The following is a 24,034-nucleotide window of genomic DNA, read 5'->3' as shown; positions in this document are numbered from 1 at the left end:
CTAGTAGGATGTTTACAGTGTGTGTATATTTGTTTTGAGTTTAACACGTGTATTCATGATCAGCAAACTATTTTCATTAAAATTAGTTTTCAAGAACGTTTTTTTAATCCGAAATCAAAAATAATTATTATTCTTAATAGAAGACTTTGTGCCGGCATATTATATATTATAACTTATCCTCAAGATTCGCATTTAAATAGCATCATATAGTAAATTATATTCAACGATTTTTATTTCAATCTCAAGTAGGATGTTCACGCACAATTTAATAATAATCATCATATTTTCACTAAAGACTTAACGCCAATATACCGTCATAATACACACCGATTTTTTTCGTATGGTCAGTATTTCCGGATTTACAGTGTGTGTATATTTGTTTTGAGTTTAACACGTGTATTCATGATCAGCAAACTATTTTCGGATAATGATAAATTTAAAATTCAACAACTGGGAAATACAGATGAATTCAAGCGAGTAAATGAAGAATCTGCTTTTAACATTTATGACATTTTAGTAGAACAGAAACAGATAAAGGTCTCTGGTGGCCAAGTATTCGCCACAACTGATTAAACTTAACTAGACAAATGTGTTTTCATTTAATTACTGTTTCATTAGCACTATGTGTACACATTTATAGTGTCTGAATGATTGTTGTCTGAAACAGTATTTAACTGTATACATACACTTCACACAAGGTTAAATAATCTTGCTTGATCTTGCGTATTCTCACATAGCGCCCGTGCATGGTGCGGTTGCAGGTTGTTGTAATATTTAGAACACCATCAGCTGGACCGAGAAAGCGTCCACATTCTTCCCACGATACTGTTGCAATCCCAACCTCGTAAACTATCCCATCCAAGCGTCCGCCTGAAAACAGTATGTTATTAGCGTTTTACCGTACTCAAACGTATTCCGATCAAAACTGAGAACCTGTACAAAACTACAGACTTTTGCCATTTACTGACAACTGCCTAATTTATATAAGAAACAAAAATGGGATAGGTTAAGTCTCAACTTATAAACAGTTTTGAGCAATTGACGAATATAAAAACAACAAAATGCTATTAGTTAATCATTGATCATCTTCTAATCTTTTATAAAACTAATTCTCAGCGAATGATTTTTTCTTTTTGTTTTGATTTACACTACAAATAATAGATACATTTCAAAAGCAAGTAATTTTAAATTCCGGAGAAGGCTTTATTTAAATTTTAAATTCTTCCAATGTAACTTAAGGACTAAGGTTTTTAACAGGACAGTTATAGATATTTGTCAACTTAACGAAAATCTGTAAATAAGTCAATCAAATTGTATTAGTGACAACGTACCGCAATTACAATCATGGATGCGGTTGATTATGGTGACGGTCGTCACCTGGAACACTCGTCCCAAATCCACCATCCACCATTCACCGGGTTGATCGTTGGTGAGGCTGCAGTATTGATATGAACTTCTGGGATCCCCTTCTACGGCCAGGCCCGCGGGCCAATCATGCGTCGAGCTTTGTTCTGCTTGTTTGAACGTTGACAGGCTTTCGCTGCTGGATCCTGGTCAACACAGATGGTTTTGAGTTTTTTGTTACATGCACAGTAAAATTACTCAATAAGCGTGTGTGTATATGAAACACTCGCCATAAGCGCTAGTGATGTTGTTTATACAATAAATGATACCAGAGCTTGTTGCTTCGACGCGTGATTTTATATAAGGCATCTACCAACTTGATTTTTGTAGAAACAAAAACACGTATATAAACGTTACACTGCTCAGTCCGCTTTTGTTATTTCTTATAAACACGTTATATATTTATAGTTCCAACTACCGGTTATAAGCTTTCTGATTTTGTTTACAGGGTATATCAAGGATTTAGTGTTCATGTAACCATGGAAACCAATTTTCCATACACACAATGATTTATTTAAAAGAGGTGAAACTGTAATAATTAATTTACAAGAGGTGAAACTAAAATAGTTTATTTAAAAGAGGTAAAATTAAAATATAATGTTTATTAAACCTTGTAAACAATAATACGTTACCTTATTAAACATTGCATTTATCAATCCATCAGTAATTCAGATATAATAGTAATTCAATGATAATACAAATTTATAAAGAATTTAAAACAGATCCCAAAATTAAGTACATACATAGACAAACATAGTTCGTTCATTTTGTTCAATTTACATTTAATCTTTCAGGTATTGTTACACCAGGTACCTGGTAACATATAGCTCTAAAATGTTCAATGTTTAAGAGTTAGTTGCGTTACAATTATTACAGCTTAATGGTTACCATGGTAACCATTTGCAAATTCAAAACAAGAATGCAGTGATTTAAGTTCCCTGTTCCAGAATTGTATATACATTATTAAAATAACACTACATTATAAAATATGTATAGGAAAATGTGTTCTATATTCAAACATATTCCATAAATAAGATGAGGTCTTGCGGCATTGTATCTCTTAATTGTACCATGGTCATAGCACATTATCATAGACTGCTCATGATTTTAATATGTTACAGCAACTTGCTGTATTATGAGCTGTTATTAGTCACATATTGTTGGCAAACGCTGATTCTGATCAGGTTGACGCAAAACGCTGGGGTACCTCCACCAGCTGTGTCAGTTTAAGAAGCGGTCTTGCCAAGTGCCACATTTGAAACTGCATATACAATGAATCTAGTAAACGCTCTTTGAACGCAAGTATATTAATATCGCACTCCGAGTAGGATTGTGATACATTTAGGACTTGGCTGGTGATTTGGGTGTGTGATATCAGACAAGAGGTGTCCAATATATCGTCAGACATGATACATAGAGAATACATGGATGGTTACTTTTTATATCATGAGGTATCAGACGAGTATGATATGCTATAGGAAATGGCGAGGCTTTCCAAGCCTTTTCCCACGATATAATGGACGAGTTGGAAACATTCACTCAAAAGTGTGATCAGTAAACGTTCATTAAAACACATACTATGCAATTAAACGGAATCTAAAGTATCATTGCCAGTTGAATTCGTAACAAGTGAGTTGCATGCTCGACTTTTTTACCATGGAATGATATTGATTCACCATGAATTCAATTTTGAAATACTTTCGATTAATCTTGATAAATTTGAGGTGAAGTTTTGTCGCGTTTATGATGACGGTTTGCATCTATTTAAGGAAAGAAAAGCAAAATTAAATACAATTAGCATATTATTTTATGATATATTGATTGTTTTGAGTAGCCATTGCCAACAGTTATCTTGTCCCTTCTTTATATATACAATTCAAACGTTCCCGTGTGTCCCACTTGTTATTTTGAATTGTTATTATAAATAGATACGCCACGCAATTTGTTATGCTTTGTTATGTGTGCTGACAGCATATTTAACGCATATTGTCAGTCAATATAGCATATACATCTTTTTATTTCAAAAGCGGACATTGGTTCCATTATGATGATTATCATAATTATGATACGTATGCTTATCATTGGGAAATGTCAATGTGGTCTATGGTTCGCAATTCCAGGTTGTTTTTCCGAACGGACGTGACGGACTACTGCAATGAGATCGGTAAGCTAGGAAGATACAGCGTCTAGACATTACCATACAATGCAAATTAGGTTCATTGGTTCTAAAGCCTACGGCTTATTAAGACACTCAAGACACTCTCAAGTCTGTTCTCCTGGGTAGAACAGTACCTATGTTCAGATAGACAAAAACTCTCCAAGAGTAGGGATCGAACCGATGACTACTGATTACCAGCACCCAATTGTATAAACGCTGGTTAAAGTTACCGCTCGGTAGCTTTCAAACCTTGGTAAGTTTGCGGTTATTCAGGTTTAGTAACCGTCAAGGTAACTCGATTGTATAAACACGAAATACCGCAAAGTAAATAAACCGCGCATAGTGGAATTTAACCAACGGTAAATTTAACCAAAACATTCCCACAATGCATTTTCTAATGACGTAATTTTCGCGCGAAGTGTCACGCTTTGATTTCGTTAACAAACAAAATAAACAGCGTCATGTATGTTTTTTTGATCAAATTCATTTACAAATGCTTTTACAATGAAATAAAGTGTACATTTTAACTATGAGTTCATCAAATTTTTCAAAATGTTTACGAACATATGTCACAGACCAGGGAAAAAAATATCATGATGTCGGGATTTGCCTCATTTAAGCGGAATCCCTGTTGCTTCCAACTGCGAGAGTGCTTGATGAGATGCCAAATTTTCTTGTTTTTAAAATGATGTAACATATTCATGGTCGTCGTAACATGCTAGCCTATTCTTTTAATTTTGCTTATAACCCGTTTTCATATGACTGCGTTATAAAACAATATCTTTCGCCAAAGAACGATGTTTACACATTCAAAGCACAACGCTGAGTATATCCTTAACTTCAAATTACATCCGAAAATCACTCTGTCTGTAGTCCAATATTGCATATTGAAATTGAAAAAAAAGTGCGAGTCTTTTTGACGAGTTATTATAAACGCGACTTATTTCACACGTACATGCACTGTATATCGACGCATTTCAATTGTCAATTTATCACATTTTCCTTATTTCGTGCAATGTGCATTGTTTATAATCCGTGCATATACTTTTGACATTTTTAGAATGTACAACAAGCCATACAAATATCGCACAATTCATAAATAATCTGCAATATTTGCTTTCCGATTAAATTCATGTTAGGCATAGAGATGTGTAAAGTATTAGATGATAAAAATAGCACCACAGTGGAATTCGGAATGTCCCATTTTTTTACACGGGTATTAAAAACTCATTTATCTGTTGTGTAATGGAATGTTTTTCGGCGTTAGCTGTATACGCCAGCTTTTCACCTTAGCCTGACCTTTGTTAGCGTCCAATAGAATTCAAATAAAACTTCCCGCGGCCAAGTACAGATGAATACACTTCATTGACTGCATTGGCTGATTTGATAATACCACTAGAACATTGGAAACATGTCCGCGTCTTTGTAACACTGTTTAACTGCGTGTACAGCATGAAACAGTGTTATCTCTAATAAAACGGCTTAATAGATAGAGCAGTTTTACACTCAATCTCGACATCAATACAGTTTGTGCGTGCACCTTTTATTTTCAGAGGATTTTCAGCGCGAGAACGTTGTGTACTTAAAGGCCATGTTCTCATATTTAGTACTGACTTCCATATTCCTGTCAACATGTTATATGTAAAAGTATAAAGAGCAGTGGAAGCGATGCCTCACTTTAATGCATTGCATTTCAACCCGCGAGGTATAAGGGGTCAGTTCGCGGTTAGTGTGTTTGAATGTCAGAGTTTACATACAGGTCAGACCTTATGTGCTGTTCGGAGTTTGCGGTCAGTAACATAATAGTTATATAATAAAAGACGCTATAGCGTGAACTAGGTGAACTGGAATTTTCTTTACCACCAGAAAGATGTGAAATGAAGATATCCAGCGATATTATGTTATGGCATGTCAATAATAGATTCTTAATGTGTTTTCAACAATACCATGATAAATATTATTTTTAATTAATTAACAAGAATTATTCCATCATATTTACTAATGTATTATTGCAGCATATTGACTAATGTATAAAGTATGAGCGCGATGATTCTCGATACTGTTAATAATCGAATCAAATACACGTACCGATAAACCACTCAAACAGGTTTGTTCGAAGAACGCGCGTATACATATTTAAAATATGTACGGAGACTTCGCGTGTGGCCGGTTGACTTTGGTTTTCTGTTTTGTATCTATAGGTTTATGACCAGCAATATGCAATAATGTAAAATAAGCCGCGAAAACTCCGCGTAACATCCCGTACTGCGTTTGATGCAGCTAAAAACTGCACAGAAAAAGATATTAGCTATCCTTGATCTCATTCATTTAAATCTTTACCTTCCATAAACTCCAACCACAATCAACGCCGTATATCTTTTTTAAAGATATTTCTTGTTCATTCTTTGTTTACTTATATATTAAATTATTTTCGTGTACAATACGGGCATTTACCAAATAAAACATTGTGTAAGTTTAAACATATGTTTGTATGCAGAAATCTGCAAATGTAACCGAGTTTACCAACGGCTATTATTTGTTAAACTGCTCCGGTTCATTTGAACAGCCATTCTATACATAGATGGTGACGTCACTACGTTATTGTCACAAAGACCGGTGTGTACACAATGTTGAACAGCAGTAATGTTGAGTACGTGACGAAGCGTGTGTCGAAAAAGAAAGTTTATCGAGTTCATAAACTCATTTGAAAATAGTAATAGGGTGGCATAAGGGTCTTTATTTAACTATGCTAAAATAATTATTAAAGACCCTAGATGCAAAATCGTCAATTAATGAGTTAAATGGATTAATTATGGATTTTAAAGGATTATTTAAGGTAAGATACTAGTTCGAACGTGTTTTGTTTTTTGTTTGTACTGTTTTCGGAGAAATGATTTAACATGGGCGCCATTGATGCATCGGATCACACACGGCATATCCATAACATTATATAAAAAATCACGTTCTGCGCGTCCTTAACTTCGTCGACCGAAGTCGGAAAACGTATTGCCCTGTAAATTAAGTCAAATAAAGTGTCAGTCGCTGCAATTGTCTGTTTACTTGTCGAAATGTTCAAGGTTGTCGATGGTTAGCTTTTATAATGGCGCGCGACTCGGCCATTTTGTGTAAGTTACCTCTTGGTTACTTGTACTTACCCACCCAGGGAAGCAGGGTATGTTTTAACTGGGTTTTAACCGATCGGTATAACTTACCCAATTTTCTACAAACGCTTACAAACCAGTAACCAACAAGTTACCGACTTTTAACCGCCGGTATGTGGTTAACTGCCGGTTTTACTGTTTATACAATCGGGTGCTGGAGGTCACCATATTGTCAACTACACAGCCATAACTTTCGATAGTTATTTATATTTTAATATTTCAGAGAAAGGCAGCCAATGCATACATGATATTAAAGGCCCATGTACATCCCTTAAACCGATAATTAATGTTACTTAAAATATAAATCGGATATGATCGCCGTTTTGCGTAAGTGATACATGTAGATTTACAGCGCGTAACGCATGGAAAATGCTTTTGTCACCAATACAATATTAAACATTTTGTGGTTTTACACTGGTCAAAAAGAAAACAACATTAACGCCAATGCTTTTTAATTTACTAGCATAATTATTCGTTTGATTTATTTCATGTTTCAATTTAGCACCGTTTAAAATTCAATCCTATAGTCAACACAGGTTTTTGTTTGCTGAGCAGATTGTTTTAGATTTGTTTTGAACAAATGCATGTAATTTTATACTGTCTGTAAATTTCATACAATGAGACAATCAAAATACGGTATTCTTTATTTGTATTGTTTACATGGAACAATGGAGGGGCATTACATATATCATACATCAACATGTAGGTAGGACAGATAAATAAATCAAATTAGAAAAAAAAAACATTCTTGACGACTATTTTCAAAATAATTTTCGCCGTTTTGTTTGCCCACAAAGGTTGCTATGGCCACAACAAATAAAATAAATAACTGATAATAAAAGCGATAGGTTTAAACTAAACTACAAATATATATTGAAGATTAAATCTGGAATCAGCTTCACTTCACAACGTAATAAGGCAAGGTTAATGAAACCCGATAATTGCATTAAGGGTCCATTGGTGAATATGCACGTTATTACAAAAGTACGTGTGCAGTTCAAAATTGTGGATGCTTCTATTACAGAAATCATTGAAAACTAAATTTGGATCCTGCAATGATTTACAAGTACTTCTACGTCGATGCAACCTGTAGAAATCCTCTTCTTATTCTGATAACAATGACCTAGTAGGGGATTGCTATTTTTCTGTGGCAATTATCTTGATTATGCCCTTTATTTAAAAATACAAATACAAGCTTCAGCGCACACTTGTTTCATTTTGTTTAATTTTCTGCATTATATTAATCAAACAGTAATACATTTAACATGTTATGTTCATAGCGCACAATATCAGGACTTTGCGGTTGCTTTTGTATGTTTCCCATTAACAATGCAAAAGCGCATGATAAATATTCCCTCACGATGACAATGCACCCATTGTGGTCGATACACTGTCTGAGGGAGCTTTTTGTTCCATGTACATTAGGAGCAGTTGATTGAAAATCACTAATTACCACTTTGTTCGGGCAGTTGTCATACTATTTCGTTAAAATGATATGTTAAACATGCGTAGTACTTTTTTCTTAATAGATTGATTGTTATTTCAATCTGTAACAAATAAAGGTCAAAGTATGCTTACGCTGAAGATTAATTACATTGCTAAAATAAAGCACACGTGTTAAACAAATCAAGTAGATGTATCTGGCAACAACCATTGGCATATTAACTTAAGACCTACATCCATCATACATGTTTTGCGATCATACACAATGGTAAACGAACAATTGAAAGTGGTTTCTATTATACTATTACGCGCATTGTTATTAGAATCACGAATACAACATTGGCATAACAGGAAACCGGAATGTGTTTTCTGAGAAATCTATTGTTTGTTATCTATAAATTCTTTTTGTTTGTGTCCCAAATAACTGGCGTTAAAACTTCATTTCAATAGACAACGTTAGGGCTTGTTTGATTCGCATATTGCGTCTGATTGAACCCGTATACTTACACTGTCACAGTATTCAGCATATTCAGCAATCACACTATATTTCCAAGAAAATTAGCGCTTATGTCGATAATTTAGGGATAATCACTTAAAAATCGTTGATATATCATACTGAGAAATAGATCATGCCCAATAAATGTAGAAACCTAAGTAAATGCACTACCAAACAAAAAACACGCGGTTTACGTTTAAGGTCCGAATGGTATTCGCCTTTTCTTTAAGAGTTGTATTTTCTAACACTATTAAATATCAAAAGGGAAAAATAAATGCAAAGGTATCAACTCATTATTATTCGTGTGTCATTCATATTTGTTTATTCTGCGGTTGATCCGAATTCCTAAAAAAAACACAACTATAATCAGACTTTACGTTTCAAATACAAAATATTAATTTGGGGGACAAAAACACACACGAACGTTCATGACGAAGAATAAATATTATTTTACAGTACAAACACTTTGAATTGTGTAGAGGTATTTCATAAGTATTCTGTAAACGTAGCTTAATCAGTTTTTGCATCTGCGATCCTGTGTAGTTCATTGATACCATGAACACGTATCTGATTGCATCGTTACTTCTCGCTCGTGATTAATTTTAGACTCAGTTATGACCGATGACGTTTTGAACACAGCATGTGTTTGGGCCTTAACGGTTAACTTCTCGTTGACAACTCGTCAAATATGCATTGTGCTTTTCCATTGTGTTTCCCCCAGACGTTATGTTAAATAATTTGTGAGCAGTGTCTACAGTTTATGCTTTCTATTGTGAATGAATTGATTTCGTACATGGACTAAACCCGCCTGTTCGGTATTGTGAAAACCTACCAAAAAATTACATGCGCCTGAAACGGAAATCGAACCCGGGTCGCTAGGCGGACAGCCAATTGTTATAAACTTGCATGATAGTTAACGAAATGTATATTGCACTAACGCATCGCATTCTCACATTTTATATGTATTCAGAAACAAGCGCGCAAACATGATAATGCGACGACAGGATAATTTGATTCAAGATTGCGATATTAATTTCTCGCATTACGGTCATGCCGTCTCGTATCGTTGTTTCGGGCCGTCGTTTCGTGTATGAAACAACGAGGTTGTGGAAATACGAGTGAACTACATGTATAAATGTCAATCAATACTAATTTATTCGAAAAAATAAATCACGGTCCTTCATTGACCTTAATACACACAAGAACACGTAATCAAGTAACTTAAGATAACTATCCACTATGCAACATAAATATATAGTCACAAGTCCCAACGATGTTAAAGTATGCTTGTTATAACACAATCTATCATTAACCAAACCAAAATTATAATATACCAGCATGCAGTTGTTATTAAGCAGCATGAATAGACTGGCAAACTTCCCAATGTGTACCCACTTGATTTGTGTAGATAAATACACGCACATAAACGTTTTAATACACAGTTCGCGTTTGTTATATTTTATTTAACACATTTATCATTTATATTTCCAACTACCCGTTACATAAACTTTCTGATTTTGCATTCCTGTCATGTCTGTACTCCTAACGATAATGAACTTGAATTGTGTTTCTGATAATTCTATCGTGAACATAATGATGTTAGTATTAAAATAGAGTAGAAAAGAAGATTTTACAAACCTTATACGTATACAAAGCTTAAATTATTACTGTGCAACCATAAAATAAAAGTAATCAAACCAAACTGGTATCTATAAAATTTAAATGTATTTTATACGTGTATACATTTACATTTTAGAAACTTCTAAACAGGAAATATATAAAAAGCAATATGTATTGATTCATTAAAATTCGACATACTATTGAATGGGTTGTTAATCTTGAAATAGTTCAACGTTGTTTGTTTTTAATTGCAAACATTTCAAATCACTACTATATTTACAATTTTCGAAAAATTACAGAGAAATGATCATGGGCTGACCTTCATCCAAAATCCTTGAAATCATTAAGAAGTTGCATAAACAAAAATTGCTTATTACGGACAGCAAAATGAACTGTATGATCATGATCATACTTCTTATAAAATAGATGATAATTATAATAGTGCTTGTGACCATACTCGTTGTGAAACTGATGCTAATGACACTATTGCTTATGATTATGATGATCATAAATATAACACTGATCAACCCATGATTTTGATCAAGATCGCTAGGGTGGTGATGATGAGTGTCTGCATGAGGATGATTTGCCAGAAGAGGTTTACCAGATAATAAATCTTATTTTTCAGACTAAGAGAGAGAGAGAGAGAGAAGAGAGAGAGAGACATTTTATTTTTTTAACAAACAATCATTTTATCTACCTATATTTGATAGAACTTTTATGAAACATCAATAATAAAATTTATTTTGATCAAGTTGTATTGAAAGTTTTTTGCTGAATTATATATGTCCATAACTGGTATTTGATTGTTGAAAGGTGAATAAAGATAATTACTATAATTATGGACAATTAACATTAAAGGCAGTTACGGAATTCAAAGTGCACACGAAATTTAGTACAACAAATTATCATTTTAATGTTTTACAATGTACCATGTACAATTTAAAATGAATAAATATACACATTTCAGAACAGTACTTTTGTCCATTCTACAATGTTCATTATTTGTTAGTTTGTATTGAGAGAAATCTTTTTAACGATTTAGACTGATCTAGTTGCCTAAACATTTGACAAGATGCTTTAAATTATAAATACGGTTAAATATTGGCTACTCATAAAAAATATATATAATAGCATACAATTAAATTTATAAGTAATTATTCAAAACTGACATGTGCTTACTTTTCATAAGATAGATATAAAGTTATTAAGTCATAAATACATAACACATATCATAACTTGAGTTATCTACAGTTCAGTTTCTGTTTTCTTTTGTATAATGTAAGCTGTACTTGTTTAAGTTTATGAACATCGACATGTCTATAAAATGCTAACACTCCATAAACAACGTCCTATAAGTCATTTTGAGTGAAAAAATGTAAGTTGCAAGTCTTTGAGTTATAACAGAATACCATTTATTTTGACAGTCGAGTAAACTTATTTCAGCGGAAAAATGTTATAACTTGTTTCCATCTATTTAATACTGAAATTATAACAGATTTCTGCGGAAAACTATTGGCAGTTAAACATCAATCAACTTTAGAAATTCACATATTATAGTTGAATCACTTAAAACAGTTTTAATAGTATAACACTCCGATTTTGACACTTACTTGAGTAAATACTTATTAAAAAATTAAAAAAATATAGTTCAAAAACGTTTTCGGTTCTGCCCTCTCAATTATGTTCCCAAACATCTCATTCATTGTTGCCAACTGCATGGCGATAAAAGGCAGGATAATTTAATCAACTAGCGAGGCGGACTAAGTACAAGACATAGAAACGTGTAATGCATTATCAATATGAAAGAACATGTGTTTTGCAAACGTTCAGTGCTATATGAGAGACAAAATCAATATTGATGGTTGGCGGTCAATAGTTAAGACATGGATCACATGTACATAAAGAGAAGCTGTTTATTAAATCAAAAAAATATTATGTGTGTAATTGTATTTTCACAATGCATACCGGTATGTTTTGTACGATATTCTTAAATAAGTGTATATTCACATGTTGCTATTCCTTTCAAATTACTGCGTTTTAAATTTATTTGATTCCTTTTTTCTCGCCGTTGATTATTTTGGTTATTTGTACAACATGATTAACGTTTTTAATTTGCAAACAATAATAACGATGTAAGTTTTTGTTTGATAACGCTAACGTTTTATGTAGTCACAATAAATTAATTTTTGTGATAAATGGTTTACTTACCTATGTAGTATTTGTATCTGATTAAGGCGCCACTAGCCACTTTGTCAACGCGTCCTTGACCGGATGTATCGTTGATTGATCAGTAGAACATAGTTCGCAAAGTGTAGCAAGTCTCCAGAAGTTCATTACGTCGGTCTCTTGTGACTCTGCTAACGCCTTCACGCACTGGGCATAACTGACCTTTATTAAACGTGTACAGTTTGGAGAAATATATGCCGTATGAAAAGTCATTTCGGACATAAAGGGTCCGTCGTAGGCATACGTTATACACACTTGTAGTATAATGAAGAACACATCTTTACTCAAACGAGCATAACACATATTGGCATATGTTTCTCTTATTTAAATGCGACATACCAACTGAGCGAGCGATATCTTTTGGTGAAACAAAATATATATGACGCCTTGCTGCAACGTGAAGCAACAATTTCCATGAATAAACTCAGTGTAGTATTGGCAGATTCGGTATATATTTAAATCATAAAACATCGATACATATGCTTTTTATTATTTATAGAAACACAGCCAATCGTATTTACTCTTACATTGATATCATTTCAGTTGAAATACAGTTTTAACGATTTTTATAAACATTAAATTAAACAAGCAATTACCGCGGCAGGTTTCTATCCGCAATGGTACCCTTGTCAAAAGAATATCCACAATACAAATTACGGATATCCATTCGACCATGCACCGTTTAGCACCGTTTAGCTCGATATTTCAGACAAATAGACAATGCGGATTCCAAGAAGGACGAAAGTATGTTTTCGACTTGCACAGTTTACATTATTTTTTCAATGTAATTACCGACCAAATGACTCTATAAATCACTTAACCTTCGACAACAGGTGTAATTCAATTTATGTCTTCTTTGTTCTTGGACATTCCTACAGATGGCGATACCTGCGGTGCTAAAATTTCTTCTGTAACTTGTAGGAAACCGACGTGGCCCTCTGCTGATATATATATAACCTAAAACTTAAATCAAATCATGAAATCATGATTCTAGCATCATAAAATAAAATGAAACAGCTCTCCGATTTTACTCGAATTATTTATAAAAAAGACTCGTTATTAGGCGAGTAGGTCTAATTGTAACTTATCGAATAACGCCAATTGTTATACACCTTTACTTATTTTCAGTGCCTAGTTTAACTAGTCGAATGTCAGTTTTGTTTGTATTATGTGATTTAATGCATTCTTTAACTGTAAAATGACATACCTCGAGCTTCTGTGTAATATTTCAATAATTCGCTGTTCCTTTCTCTAACAGACCGTCGACATTACAGTATAATGTTACACTGTCTCAGACATCCGTAAGTAAATTATCAAAACATATATGAACATTTCGTTTGAGTCTGTTAAGAGGCACATTGAAAACCCATGCCATGTACATGTAACGTCTAGTTCGAAATACAAATTTATATTTCAATATGCTACCTCAATATTGCATGTACATATTGAGGTTTCAGTTTTAATATCCGGTGAGTTAACGCTGCACTCTTTGATATGGTCGGTAAAAGCTACATGGCAATCAAAAATGCCATTGTCTTCATGATTATGATGCACACATGGGTAGGAGATTCATTCATGGAGGGGGATCCTTTTTCATGATGCGTTTTAGTTTCTTATGTAATAAATAATTGAATACTTGAACAATAATTGTGGAGTTTGAAGTTGAAAAACATTTACTCTTCTCGTATACATTATATGTGTATAAGTAAACCGTATACTGGATGATTTTTTTTAAATTCCGATTCAATTGTATACATGAACTTAACATAATGATCAATGATGTTCATTCCGAAAGTTATGCCCATGTTTAACTCGGACGTTCGATGACTTCCTGATTATTTATGTACACTTTAAGCAATATAACATGTCAGCAAACATAAGGTTAACAGCTTTTGAAGTTGGTGACATATTATGGTTATCTTCTCAAACATATGTCAAATTTTGCCCCAGGATGCACTGGTAAAGGCATGTGGGTAACAATGTTATATATACTTGCATAAACAAACAACTTACAAGTTCTGTCCTTGGAAACCACAATATACCGAGGTTATTATTTAGTAAAGCTATATGCAATTTTAAATAAATATATAGTGGTATTCTACACAGTTTGTACGCATCATATCCTTACATTCAAAACTAGTCACTCCCCGTGTAATTTATAGAATCGTTTATATCAAAATAACTCCTGAAACCTTTTTCTGAAACCACAGTACTATCTAGTAGATGCAATTGCTCAGCGCAGTACTTTCTTTCATAATTGTTTAACCATGCCCATGTGGAAAAAACTGACCACGCCCATGTGGTTATTGTTGTATATCAACTACCAATATAAAGCGACACGCGGCGTCGAGGGTATTTTTCTGCAATAATTTGTTATTTCTAGCTCTATTCCTTTTACGATGTTTGTTTTTTGTTTAGATTTCCAGAACTGTCTACTCAAAACACTGATTGCATGCAATTCCTTTTGTTTGCGTGTTGTCTTAAAGTCCCAATTGCAATGACATATGTTCGATTTAATACTGTGTCCACTTCAAAACCTCATCAGCCGCGTATAGGGTGTTCACAAATTTGCTATTATGTTTAATCTTCTATGTGTATTTTAATAAGAGCACACGTTTCATTCCATAACTCATTCCGCATCCATGATTGTCAATATACGTACACAAGTTTTGCTGTGTCCCCAAAAACAGGAATCCATCTACAGTATTTGGTATAAGCAACATAGTGTTCATGACACAAAAAAGAGATGTCTACGGATTACAGAATTCTTATTCGGACATCCGTATGTAATATCGGGATATAAACCAGATAGTCGTATAGATCGGCAACTACGGCCGACATTGCAGTATTTTTACAATTATAGTTTATATGAGAAACATACTGTTAATGACATATAACACAATTGGTGTCAACGGAGCCCAGAATTTGCATTGCAAACGGTTATCCCGAAACTATCCAGAAGACTATATAGATCGGAAATATTGGTCAAAACGTGTAGTCTATTATTATTTTGTTTTAGCTGGCAAAGTTCAATTAATTGTATAAGTGATAATAACTGTAAGTTCACTGAAATCGTTTCTTATGAATTACTGGCGATCCGATTAAAAACCAAACTCGATAAAATGAAGGATAAAGTACGAGCGTTTTCGCGAACCTATTCAACATCAGGTGATGGCTACTATCAGCATTTGCATGTATTCACTACAGCAAGAATCGTGCTCATACCAAGAGTTGTCCAACTTGTTGAAATAAAACTAATGGTAAAAAAAATAAACAGTTTTATCGGATAAACACTTTCATGATAAATGCAATTAAAACCATTGTGCGTATAATGCAATAACTTATTCTAATACTAAATAAATAATTATATTAATAATTAATTTCAATTGCGCATGTAATAAGTTGTGTATGTCTGGTATATTGTATGTGAAATTCATACATGGTCTCGTTAACCGTTAAATAAACATAAAAAAGAACAGTCATGGTTTTTATATTTTTACTTTTGTGTCCTAATGGAATACTTTTGTTAATATTTTAAACATACAAATATGATAAATACAATTGATCTCTGAAAAATGGCATTGTTATTTAGGAGAGACACAGCTATTTTCACGTAGCATACACCTAATTCGCATAAAACATGGTATTATACTGTTGCGGTCCACCTCTGGACGCATGTGTACGTAGAAATAGCATACTGTATAACAGCCGTAAATGCTGCAGACCTCTACCATACAGGGAATGCAAACAATACTGTTTGGAAAATTATTCAATCAATAGTTTATTGGCAATCCGGCATTCTGCCTTTGGCCAAGAACATATACAAACAAGATGTGGCCAAGACAGGGAATCATACAATATACCATATATCCTATTTAAGTATAAACAGATATATCAAACAAGCAAAACACGTGTGCATAAGAACAAATGACATATAAGACTATGCAATACATTAATGTGTTAAAAAATGCAATTATACATCCGCTAAACGGTTTAATTTCTCCGATCTAAATTTAAAAGCTTCTGTCAAAAATGTTGCCATAGATTTCACTTTTAGAACATTTGTGCAAGATATCACTGATATGTATTTACTAATTGTAGGCCAGGATGTCCTGATATTATATTTTATACGCAATTCGTTATATAATGGACAACAAAATAAAAAGTGATATTTAGATTCGCATACATTTTGATTACAAAGTTTACACTTCCGCTCTTCTCGGGATATACTATTATATCTGCCAACTTCTATTTCAAGATAATGTGCTCTTAATATAAATTTGCTCATTAGAATTCTGGAGTTTTCATTGGATAAACAATCAAGGTATTTTTCATATCCGAAGTTTTTGTTAAAATTTAAGTCGGATTCCATTTTCGGCTGTAAAGATAATGTATCACTCCATTCTTGTATAAATTGGTCTTTTTGACGTTGAGTTACATTGTATTCAATATCGTCCGTTATTTCAGGAGTATCAAGCATATAGCCAAAGCCAATGTTGTCTAAACTTAATTTCAAAACCTTACACCATAGGTTATTTTTCGTACAATTTAAATTGGTTAAAATATGCATCTGTTCCGTAAACACTTGATATAATACTGAATTCTGATTACTTACAATTTTTCCAATAACGCAAAGCCCTTAGTTTGGCTATAACAGCTAAAGGAAATCTACCTAATTCACTTAGAACAGCAAATTTGAAGTAGATTGTTTTACACGGAGAATATTTTTGCAAAATTTGTAATATAATTTATCAATATCAGAGATATCATAGATGCCCCAAACTTCAGAACCATACAAGATGATTGGCGCTACTAGTGAATCAAACAGAGATAGTTTGGTTTTGACATCTAATTTGACACGGCTAAAAATAGATAAAAGATGATGATAAGCTCTAAAGGCTTGTTCATTTAATATTTTTTCAGTATGGGATATATAACCAGTGTAATAGAATGTTATACCCAGGTACACAAAATTATCGACTATCCCAATGAACTCGTTATTAATTAGCCATGAATAGCTGCACATGCTTTTTCGTTTTTTAAATATGCAAATTTTCGTTATATTTACATTTATTTTAAGACCCCACTTAGTAGAGTAAAGGTAAATATCGTTAAGTAGGTTCTGAAGGCTTACTGGGTTATTAGTAAATATTACAATATCATCAGCAAATAACATCAAAAAACAGATAGCAAATGCAAATCATCATTTGTTAAATTTTGAACATCAATACAATCTGTAATATCATTGATAAACAGAAAAAGTAGAGGTGACAGAGGTTCTCTTTGTTTAACACCAAGAGAAACGTCAAAGAAGCCGGAATAAGACATATCCTTAATGTTTTTTATACATGATTTAACATTTGCATATATACATTTTATCATTGTAATCATTTTGCAGCTAAGACCTGATTCAATCAATTCTATCCATAATGCTTCGTGGATAACTGTATCGGATGCCTTTTCATAATCAATGAAAGCACAATATAATTTATGTTTCTGCAAAAGAATATTTTGAATAATACTGTGTAATATAAATATACAATCAGTTGTGCTTCGTTTGTCTCTGAAACCGAATTGTAGTGGATTATAAATGTTTTCTTCTTCACACCAACTATTGATTCTGTTTCTAAGACATAATGAAAAAATTTCTTGTCACATTTTTTAAATATAGGTATGATTGCTACTTTGCCCCAAGATTCTGGATACAAACCACGATCGAAAATGTTATTAAAAATTAAGTTAGATATGGTGAGATAAAATCAGTGGAATCAATAAAGAAATCAATTGGATATCGTTTTTCTTATTTCGTCTACAGTGAAAGCGCAATCGAGCGTTTCAATGGAATGTGAAGGATAAAGGTCATTAAAGTCATTAACGGGAAATGATCTGCTATGAGCAGTATTCGACGTTTGTTTAAAATGATTTGAAAATTGATTCATGCTAATACCATTATTGTCAGGAGAAATTTTCTTTTTATATTTATTTATACATCGCCAACAATCTTTTGGATAAGTTTTGCTCAGCTTTGCTAATGCATGTTTTTCTTTATTGTAATATGCGCTTTTTGTCTCCCTTTTAATGCGGCAATAATTATTTCTGGCATGTAAAAATCTAATCCTGTTCGCGTCACAGGGATTACTGTTAAAGATTCATTTACAATCGTGAAACTCCTTTTTGTTTAGTCTACATGCCTCGTTGAACCATATTGATGTCTTATCACGTTTAGTTTTATTTTAATTAGTGCCTTTGTGATTAGTTTTACCGTTAATCTGAAACGAGATGTCAAAAATAGTATTCGATAAGGCATCGATACAGTTATCCACATTGCCGCGGTTCGATAATAATGTATTTGTCATTTCATCAAACATGTACCTTTTCTCTTCTAAAGTATTATGTAACAAATCAATATTATCCCTTTTGTGAAAAATACATTTATTACAAAGCGACGTTAATTCAATCGGGCAATGATCAGAAAATTCGGTCAAGTCTAGTACGTTCATAGAGCTTATGCGGGTATACATATTATAATTAACGATCACGTAATCAACAGTGCTTGACCCTACAGTGTTTCGACAAATATTGTAACACGTGTTAAGTCCTGGTTCTAGGCGCCCATTTGCAATGAAAATACTATTTTCTTTACAAAGTGTAAGCAGTTTATTTCCGAACGCATTCGTCTGCTGATCCGCCTACAATTGTAACGGTATAATATCAATGGGTCAATCTTGTTCAGGCATAATAACATATCGGTCGAGATTTATATTATCTATCAGGTCCGACTTTGGACCTATTCGTAAGTTAAAATCTCCCGTTAAAACAACATCTCCAAGTTGGGTATACAGTTTAAGATCGTTCGATATTTTGTCAAAAAAAATCAAATTCTTGTAGCATGGAATTTACATTTTTATACAGAAGGGACTCAGCTGGTGGTATATAGCAACAACACATATAAACATCGTTTTCAAAACCGAAGAAATCTTTAAGAAGCTTACACCAAATGATCCATTTTTCATTTATATTTACCACTTCAATTTTACCGTGGTTTTCTGACTTATGATAAAACATTACACCTCCGCTATGCCTTTTTGCATTTCTGTTACATTTCGGCCTCGGACATGAGAAACACTCAAAATTATCAATATGTATATCAGTTGTTTTTGAATTCCAAGTTTCCGTAAATGTCAACAAGTCATATGAATTTATAACGTTTAGAAAATCACTGTCTTCAAGTTTCGAGACAAGACCCTGTACATTCCATGATAAAAAGTTAGCTGTTTCCGGTCGTCTTCCTAGCGTACCGTCGGAAGTTTGTGTTCATGGTGACTTCCGGTGCTGTTCAGACGTTGTCCGCCGTATTCACCCGACCACGTGGGGGCAGCTCCGGAACTGGACCTGGGGGTGGACGGTCGTGGCGTGTTTGACGCGATCGATGTATAGCGCGTCGTACGATAGATTGGCCTGTTTTCCGTTCCGCATCGCCTCAATTAAGTATGGCAACAGTTTCTTTCGGCGGTCTTGTATTTGTTTGGGAAGCTGATCGCTTACGCGGAAGTTACTGTTCTTTAGTTTATCCCTTGCCGCTGTTTGGACGGTCTGTTTGTCACCAAAGTAATTAAATTTGGCTACTATTGGTCTTTTTTACCATGTTGGTAAGGTCCGATCCTGATTGCTCTGTCAATTTTCATCAGGGTAGCTGCGTTTTCGATTTTTAAATTATTTTCGCAAAAATGCCAAACTTTTTCTGTACAATTTTCGGACTTCCGGTCTTCAGAGCTGGTTTCCTCATCGAAATTAAAAATAATAAATTGTCGCGCATAGATCTTGATTGGAGGTCGATGATTGTTTCATTTAGATTAATGTTTTCACTCCGAAGCGACGTTATATTATTTGAGAAAACATCAATATTGGTTTTCATTTCATCATGTGTATTACTTTCAAAAGTACGACTTATCTCAACATCCGATAGCCTCTTCTCTGATTCGATAAATTTGGATTCAAGCGAAGCTATTTTGGATTCAACCATTGCTAGTTTGTTCGAGATGAATTTAACGTCAGTTTCAATTTGGTCGAATTTTAATAATTTTGTTTGCATTTGCTTTTGGGTAGTTCGATACTATTCAGTTTACTGAGAATTGCATTGTACATAGCTGAGTCAATTGGCGTAGCAGTGTGAGCTTGGCTGACATTTTGTGGCGAGGCTGGCGCGTACATGTAAGCAAATTGCGCAGGACTCTGCTGGATAAGATATTGGAGGTGAGGTGGCATAAATGTTCCTTGCGCAACGGGGGTGCCATAGGGTGGCTGCGATGTTGCTGTTGGATTGCTGGCTGGTGGCGTATTGGTTGCCATTTTATGAACTTTATCGAGGTGATCATTGACAGAATTCGGTGACGCCTCTTCCTTGGAGCGTTTGTTACCCGATTTACCCATAACATCTGGCCATCTGTAGAGAGTTGAGGTTCACTTATTAATTGCCACACTCATCCAATGTACGCACAAAGGTTAACACAGTTGTCCCAATTATCATTACCACGGACGATAGGATATGTAATAATGCCTCTGGCAGTTTTCAGTGGCCAATTCGTGGAGGTAATTTGTGAAGATAATCCCACGGCTTGGATTCGAGATCGGACTGATATATGTTCACTAACACTGTCACGATTTCAACATATATAGACAAACCACGAAAATATGATACTTTTGCAAGAAACCTGCTAAAATCCTTATGCTTTGAATGTTAGTTTAAGTTCCACACAGTTCCACGCAAACACATATCGTAATATGATCCTGTGATAGTGTTAAATTCCAAAATTGAATTGAGAATCACATATTTTAGCTTGTATCTTCGAGAGCAAAGAAAAACACGTCTGATCACTGTCAAGGCTCTAATCTTCATGGGAAAAATAATTTGAAAAATTATTAAAACTTTCATGGTCACACGTTTCCCGAAATAAACAATTATGTATGTTATTACTGCCAGTAGTAAATATATAAATATATTCTCATAAAGGCAGTTGCTATATTATCACGTGAACATTATATTTTAGTTCATTCTTTAAAGTGTAAGACGTGTACATGTTTAATTATTTACTTATGAGATTTCACTGTAGTTAACGGCGCCAATTATAAGTACATAACATTACAAAAATGTCTCAAAGAGACGTAATGAAATGTCTCATAATGTCTCATAAAAGTATTAAGAGTGTGATTCTAAATGAGCTATTTCGAATAAGTATAGATGAATATAAAGCTTTTGCCTGTAATTTGATAAAAGGCGTGCCACTATGTTTAAAGATGGAACTGAGCTCATGGCCAAAAATAGGTCTTCTTTTTTTAAAAGCGTATGATCAAGGTGGCCTAACAGGTCAGTTAATGCCAAAACTGGCACTGAGCAGGCCGGTTCGTCATCAGCGCCACAAAGTGGCCAAATCGGGGCGACAAACTGGCAAGATTATTACAAAGCTCACTTATCAACGATTAATACGATTTATGAGAACACGCCTTAGAATTGAAAAATAAACAGAATCGGTGTGCATCTTTAAGCGACGTATACAAACGGTCACACTTTACAATTGATCTTAAATAAGACATCGTGAACGTTTATATTCTTTAAAACTGATTACTCATCCGACCGTTTAGCACAGGGAACAATGGTTGATAATGAACCGGCGTCTCACAGACAAGTTAAGTGTTATCGTAAAATAACAGTTTATATGTTACTGGCAGCGCATATCAAAAATGTTGTATTGTTTTTCAACCATGTTTAGTGTAACTAGATTGTAAAAAACATCGTCTCCTTTAATCCGTTGATCGAATATCCATAGAACATTTTTATGACTTCAAGATGTTAGTGGAGACCACCTGCAGAGGTATGTAGCTCATGTTGACAATTTAATTGTGCTTTTTTATTAAACTGACTGTATGGCAGAATTCTTATAAAATTTTAGTACTGTTCGCATCAAATGTTTGATTAGAAGCGTGACGTTTTAATTCGAGATGCAATAGCAAGGCCCTTTATTGTTTCACTTGTCGCCTTATAAAGAGAATATATGCTTTGTCGCTCTTTACAAATCTGATAACGAATTTTATCAAAAATAAACAACCGTATATTCCATTCATTATGCAAACTTTTTTTTCAAAATTGTATTGTGGAAAACAAACAATACAATGAACATTAGGCGATTAACAGCACTGAACACTATGCGAATGCGACAGTCGTCTATAAAGATCGGTATGTTTTGAACATTACATATACGAAATACATCTTGATAAAATATTTAAAAATTACATTTTTTGCACATGATGAAAAAGTGAAACTAACACTAGGTCTTTGAGTAAATTAACACATACACAGAACAGACTGCAGTCTGCAAAAACAAATGGTGTCTATGTGTGTGGGCCTAAAAGTGTGTTATGTTTGTTACCAGTGACATGGTATCACATAAAGTGGGTGATTGTAATTTGTGTTACAAATCAGTGGCATAAAAGCACTCAACAATATTGGGTCAGCGTCTCCAAAGTAAGTGTGAACTAGTGGCATAATGAAAACCGTTAAATGGTGCCCCTTTAATGCTGCGCATCAATGGCATTGTTGTACCCAACACAGTATTTACTTCTTAAGTTATTAAGAGTAGAGGAATTGTTTGATGGCAAATGTTATTAAACTGAAGCGTATGCATATTGATTGCCAATACTTCTAAAATACTTTTTTTAATTACCACATTATATCTTACCCAAAAAGCACACAATAGTCGCCATTAAGCCTATTGCACGTACACCTATTGTGTCACAATAGACTTTTGATTTTGCTTATGACAAGTACAACTTAATTGGTGTACAGAATATGTCATGATATATATGCTTGTAGTAAACTTGAAGCCCACTGGGACATAATAATAGTTGCATTTACAGTTCCAACCCGCTTCACCCCGGCGTTATTTATGATTTTATGCCCGATGCAGCATTTATACAAGTGTATAGGAAATCGATTGTATGCTTTAAATAAAATTACAGCGAAAAAGTTTTTCTTTTTGGTTACTAACCAGAGCTTCACTTTATATATATATTGAATATAACAACAATCTGACTTGTGTTATTGGCATACGGTATAACACATCCCCGTACGTTTCTGTTACGTTGTCACATTTAAGTCTTCAGAGACTGTAAGAAGCAATTGTGTTTACTGTTTGTGAGCGAGAATTTTTTAATCATGTTTTACATGTATATATCAACAGTTTTAAGTGACTATCCTTAAATCATCGACAGAAGAGCAAATATTCTTGGAAATATAGTGCGATTGATGAATGTGCTGAATGCTGTGACAGCGGATTCAATCAGACGCAATATGCGAAACAAACAAGCACCAATGTTATCAATCGAACTGAAGTTTTTTACGCCAGTTTAAACAAACTATAGATTTGTCAGACAATGCAGTCCTGTTTCCTGCTATGCCAATGTTTTATTCATGATTTTAATAGAAACGAACGTAACGCAATAATATAATTCACTTTAATTGTTCGTGTA

General features: G+C 33.8%; 3 protein-coding genes across 3 annotated transcripts in view; 1 reads left to right on the top strand and 2 right to left on the bottom strand.

Moving 5' to 3' along the window:
• The window catches only part of LOC127833738 (hepatic lectin-like), a 449,559-nt gene that overhangs the window by 335,500 nt on the left and 90,025 nt on the right, over positions 1-24,034 (bottom strand). The gene's annotated exons all lie outside the window — the stretch shown is intronic.
• Positions 1-24,034, top strand: part of LOC127833737 (uncharacterized) — a 242,945-nt gene that overhangs the window by 187,016 nt on the left and 31,895 nt on the right. The gene's annotated exons all lie outside the window — the stretch shown is intronic.
• Positions 671-20,860, bottom strand: LOC127835814 (fucolectin-1-like). The gene is made up of 3 exons (XM_052362248.1): positions 20,638-20,860; positions 1,332-1,550; positions 671-870 (listed from the first exon to the last, which is right to left on the bottom strand). The coding sequence occupies exons 1-3, from the start codon at positions 20,858-20,860 to the stop codon at positions 671-673; spliced, it is 642 nt and encodes a 213-aa protein (XP_052218208.1).

Source organism: Dreissena polymorpha, chromosome 6 (assembly GCF_020536995.1).
Source record: "Dreissena polymorpha isolate Duluth1 chromosome 6, UMN_Dpol_1.0, whole genome shotgun sequence".
NCBI lineage: Eukaryota > Metazoa > Mollusca > Bivalvia > Myida > Dreissenidae > Dreissena > Dreissena polymorpha.
Note: the sequence above shows the minus strand (reverse complement) of the source record. Positions and strands in the feature narration are given on the sequence as shown.

Excerpts from the sequence above, each read along its gene's own strand:
- LOC127835814 (XM_052362248.1), bottom strand. The coding sequence starts at position 20,860 with ATGGCAACCAATACGCCACCAGCCAGCAATCCAACAGCAACATCGCAG. Across the intron at positions 1,551-20,637 it reads TATGTACAATGCAATTCTCA|GATCCAGCAGCGAAAGCCTG; the intron begins GTAAACTGAATA and ends TGTGTTGACCAG. Across the intron at positions 871-1,331 it reads CATCCATGATTGTAATTGCG|GCGGACGCTTGGATGGGATA; the intron begins GTACGTTGTCAC and ends TACTGTTTTCAG.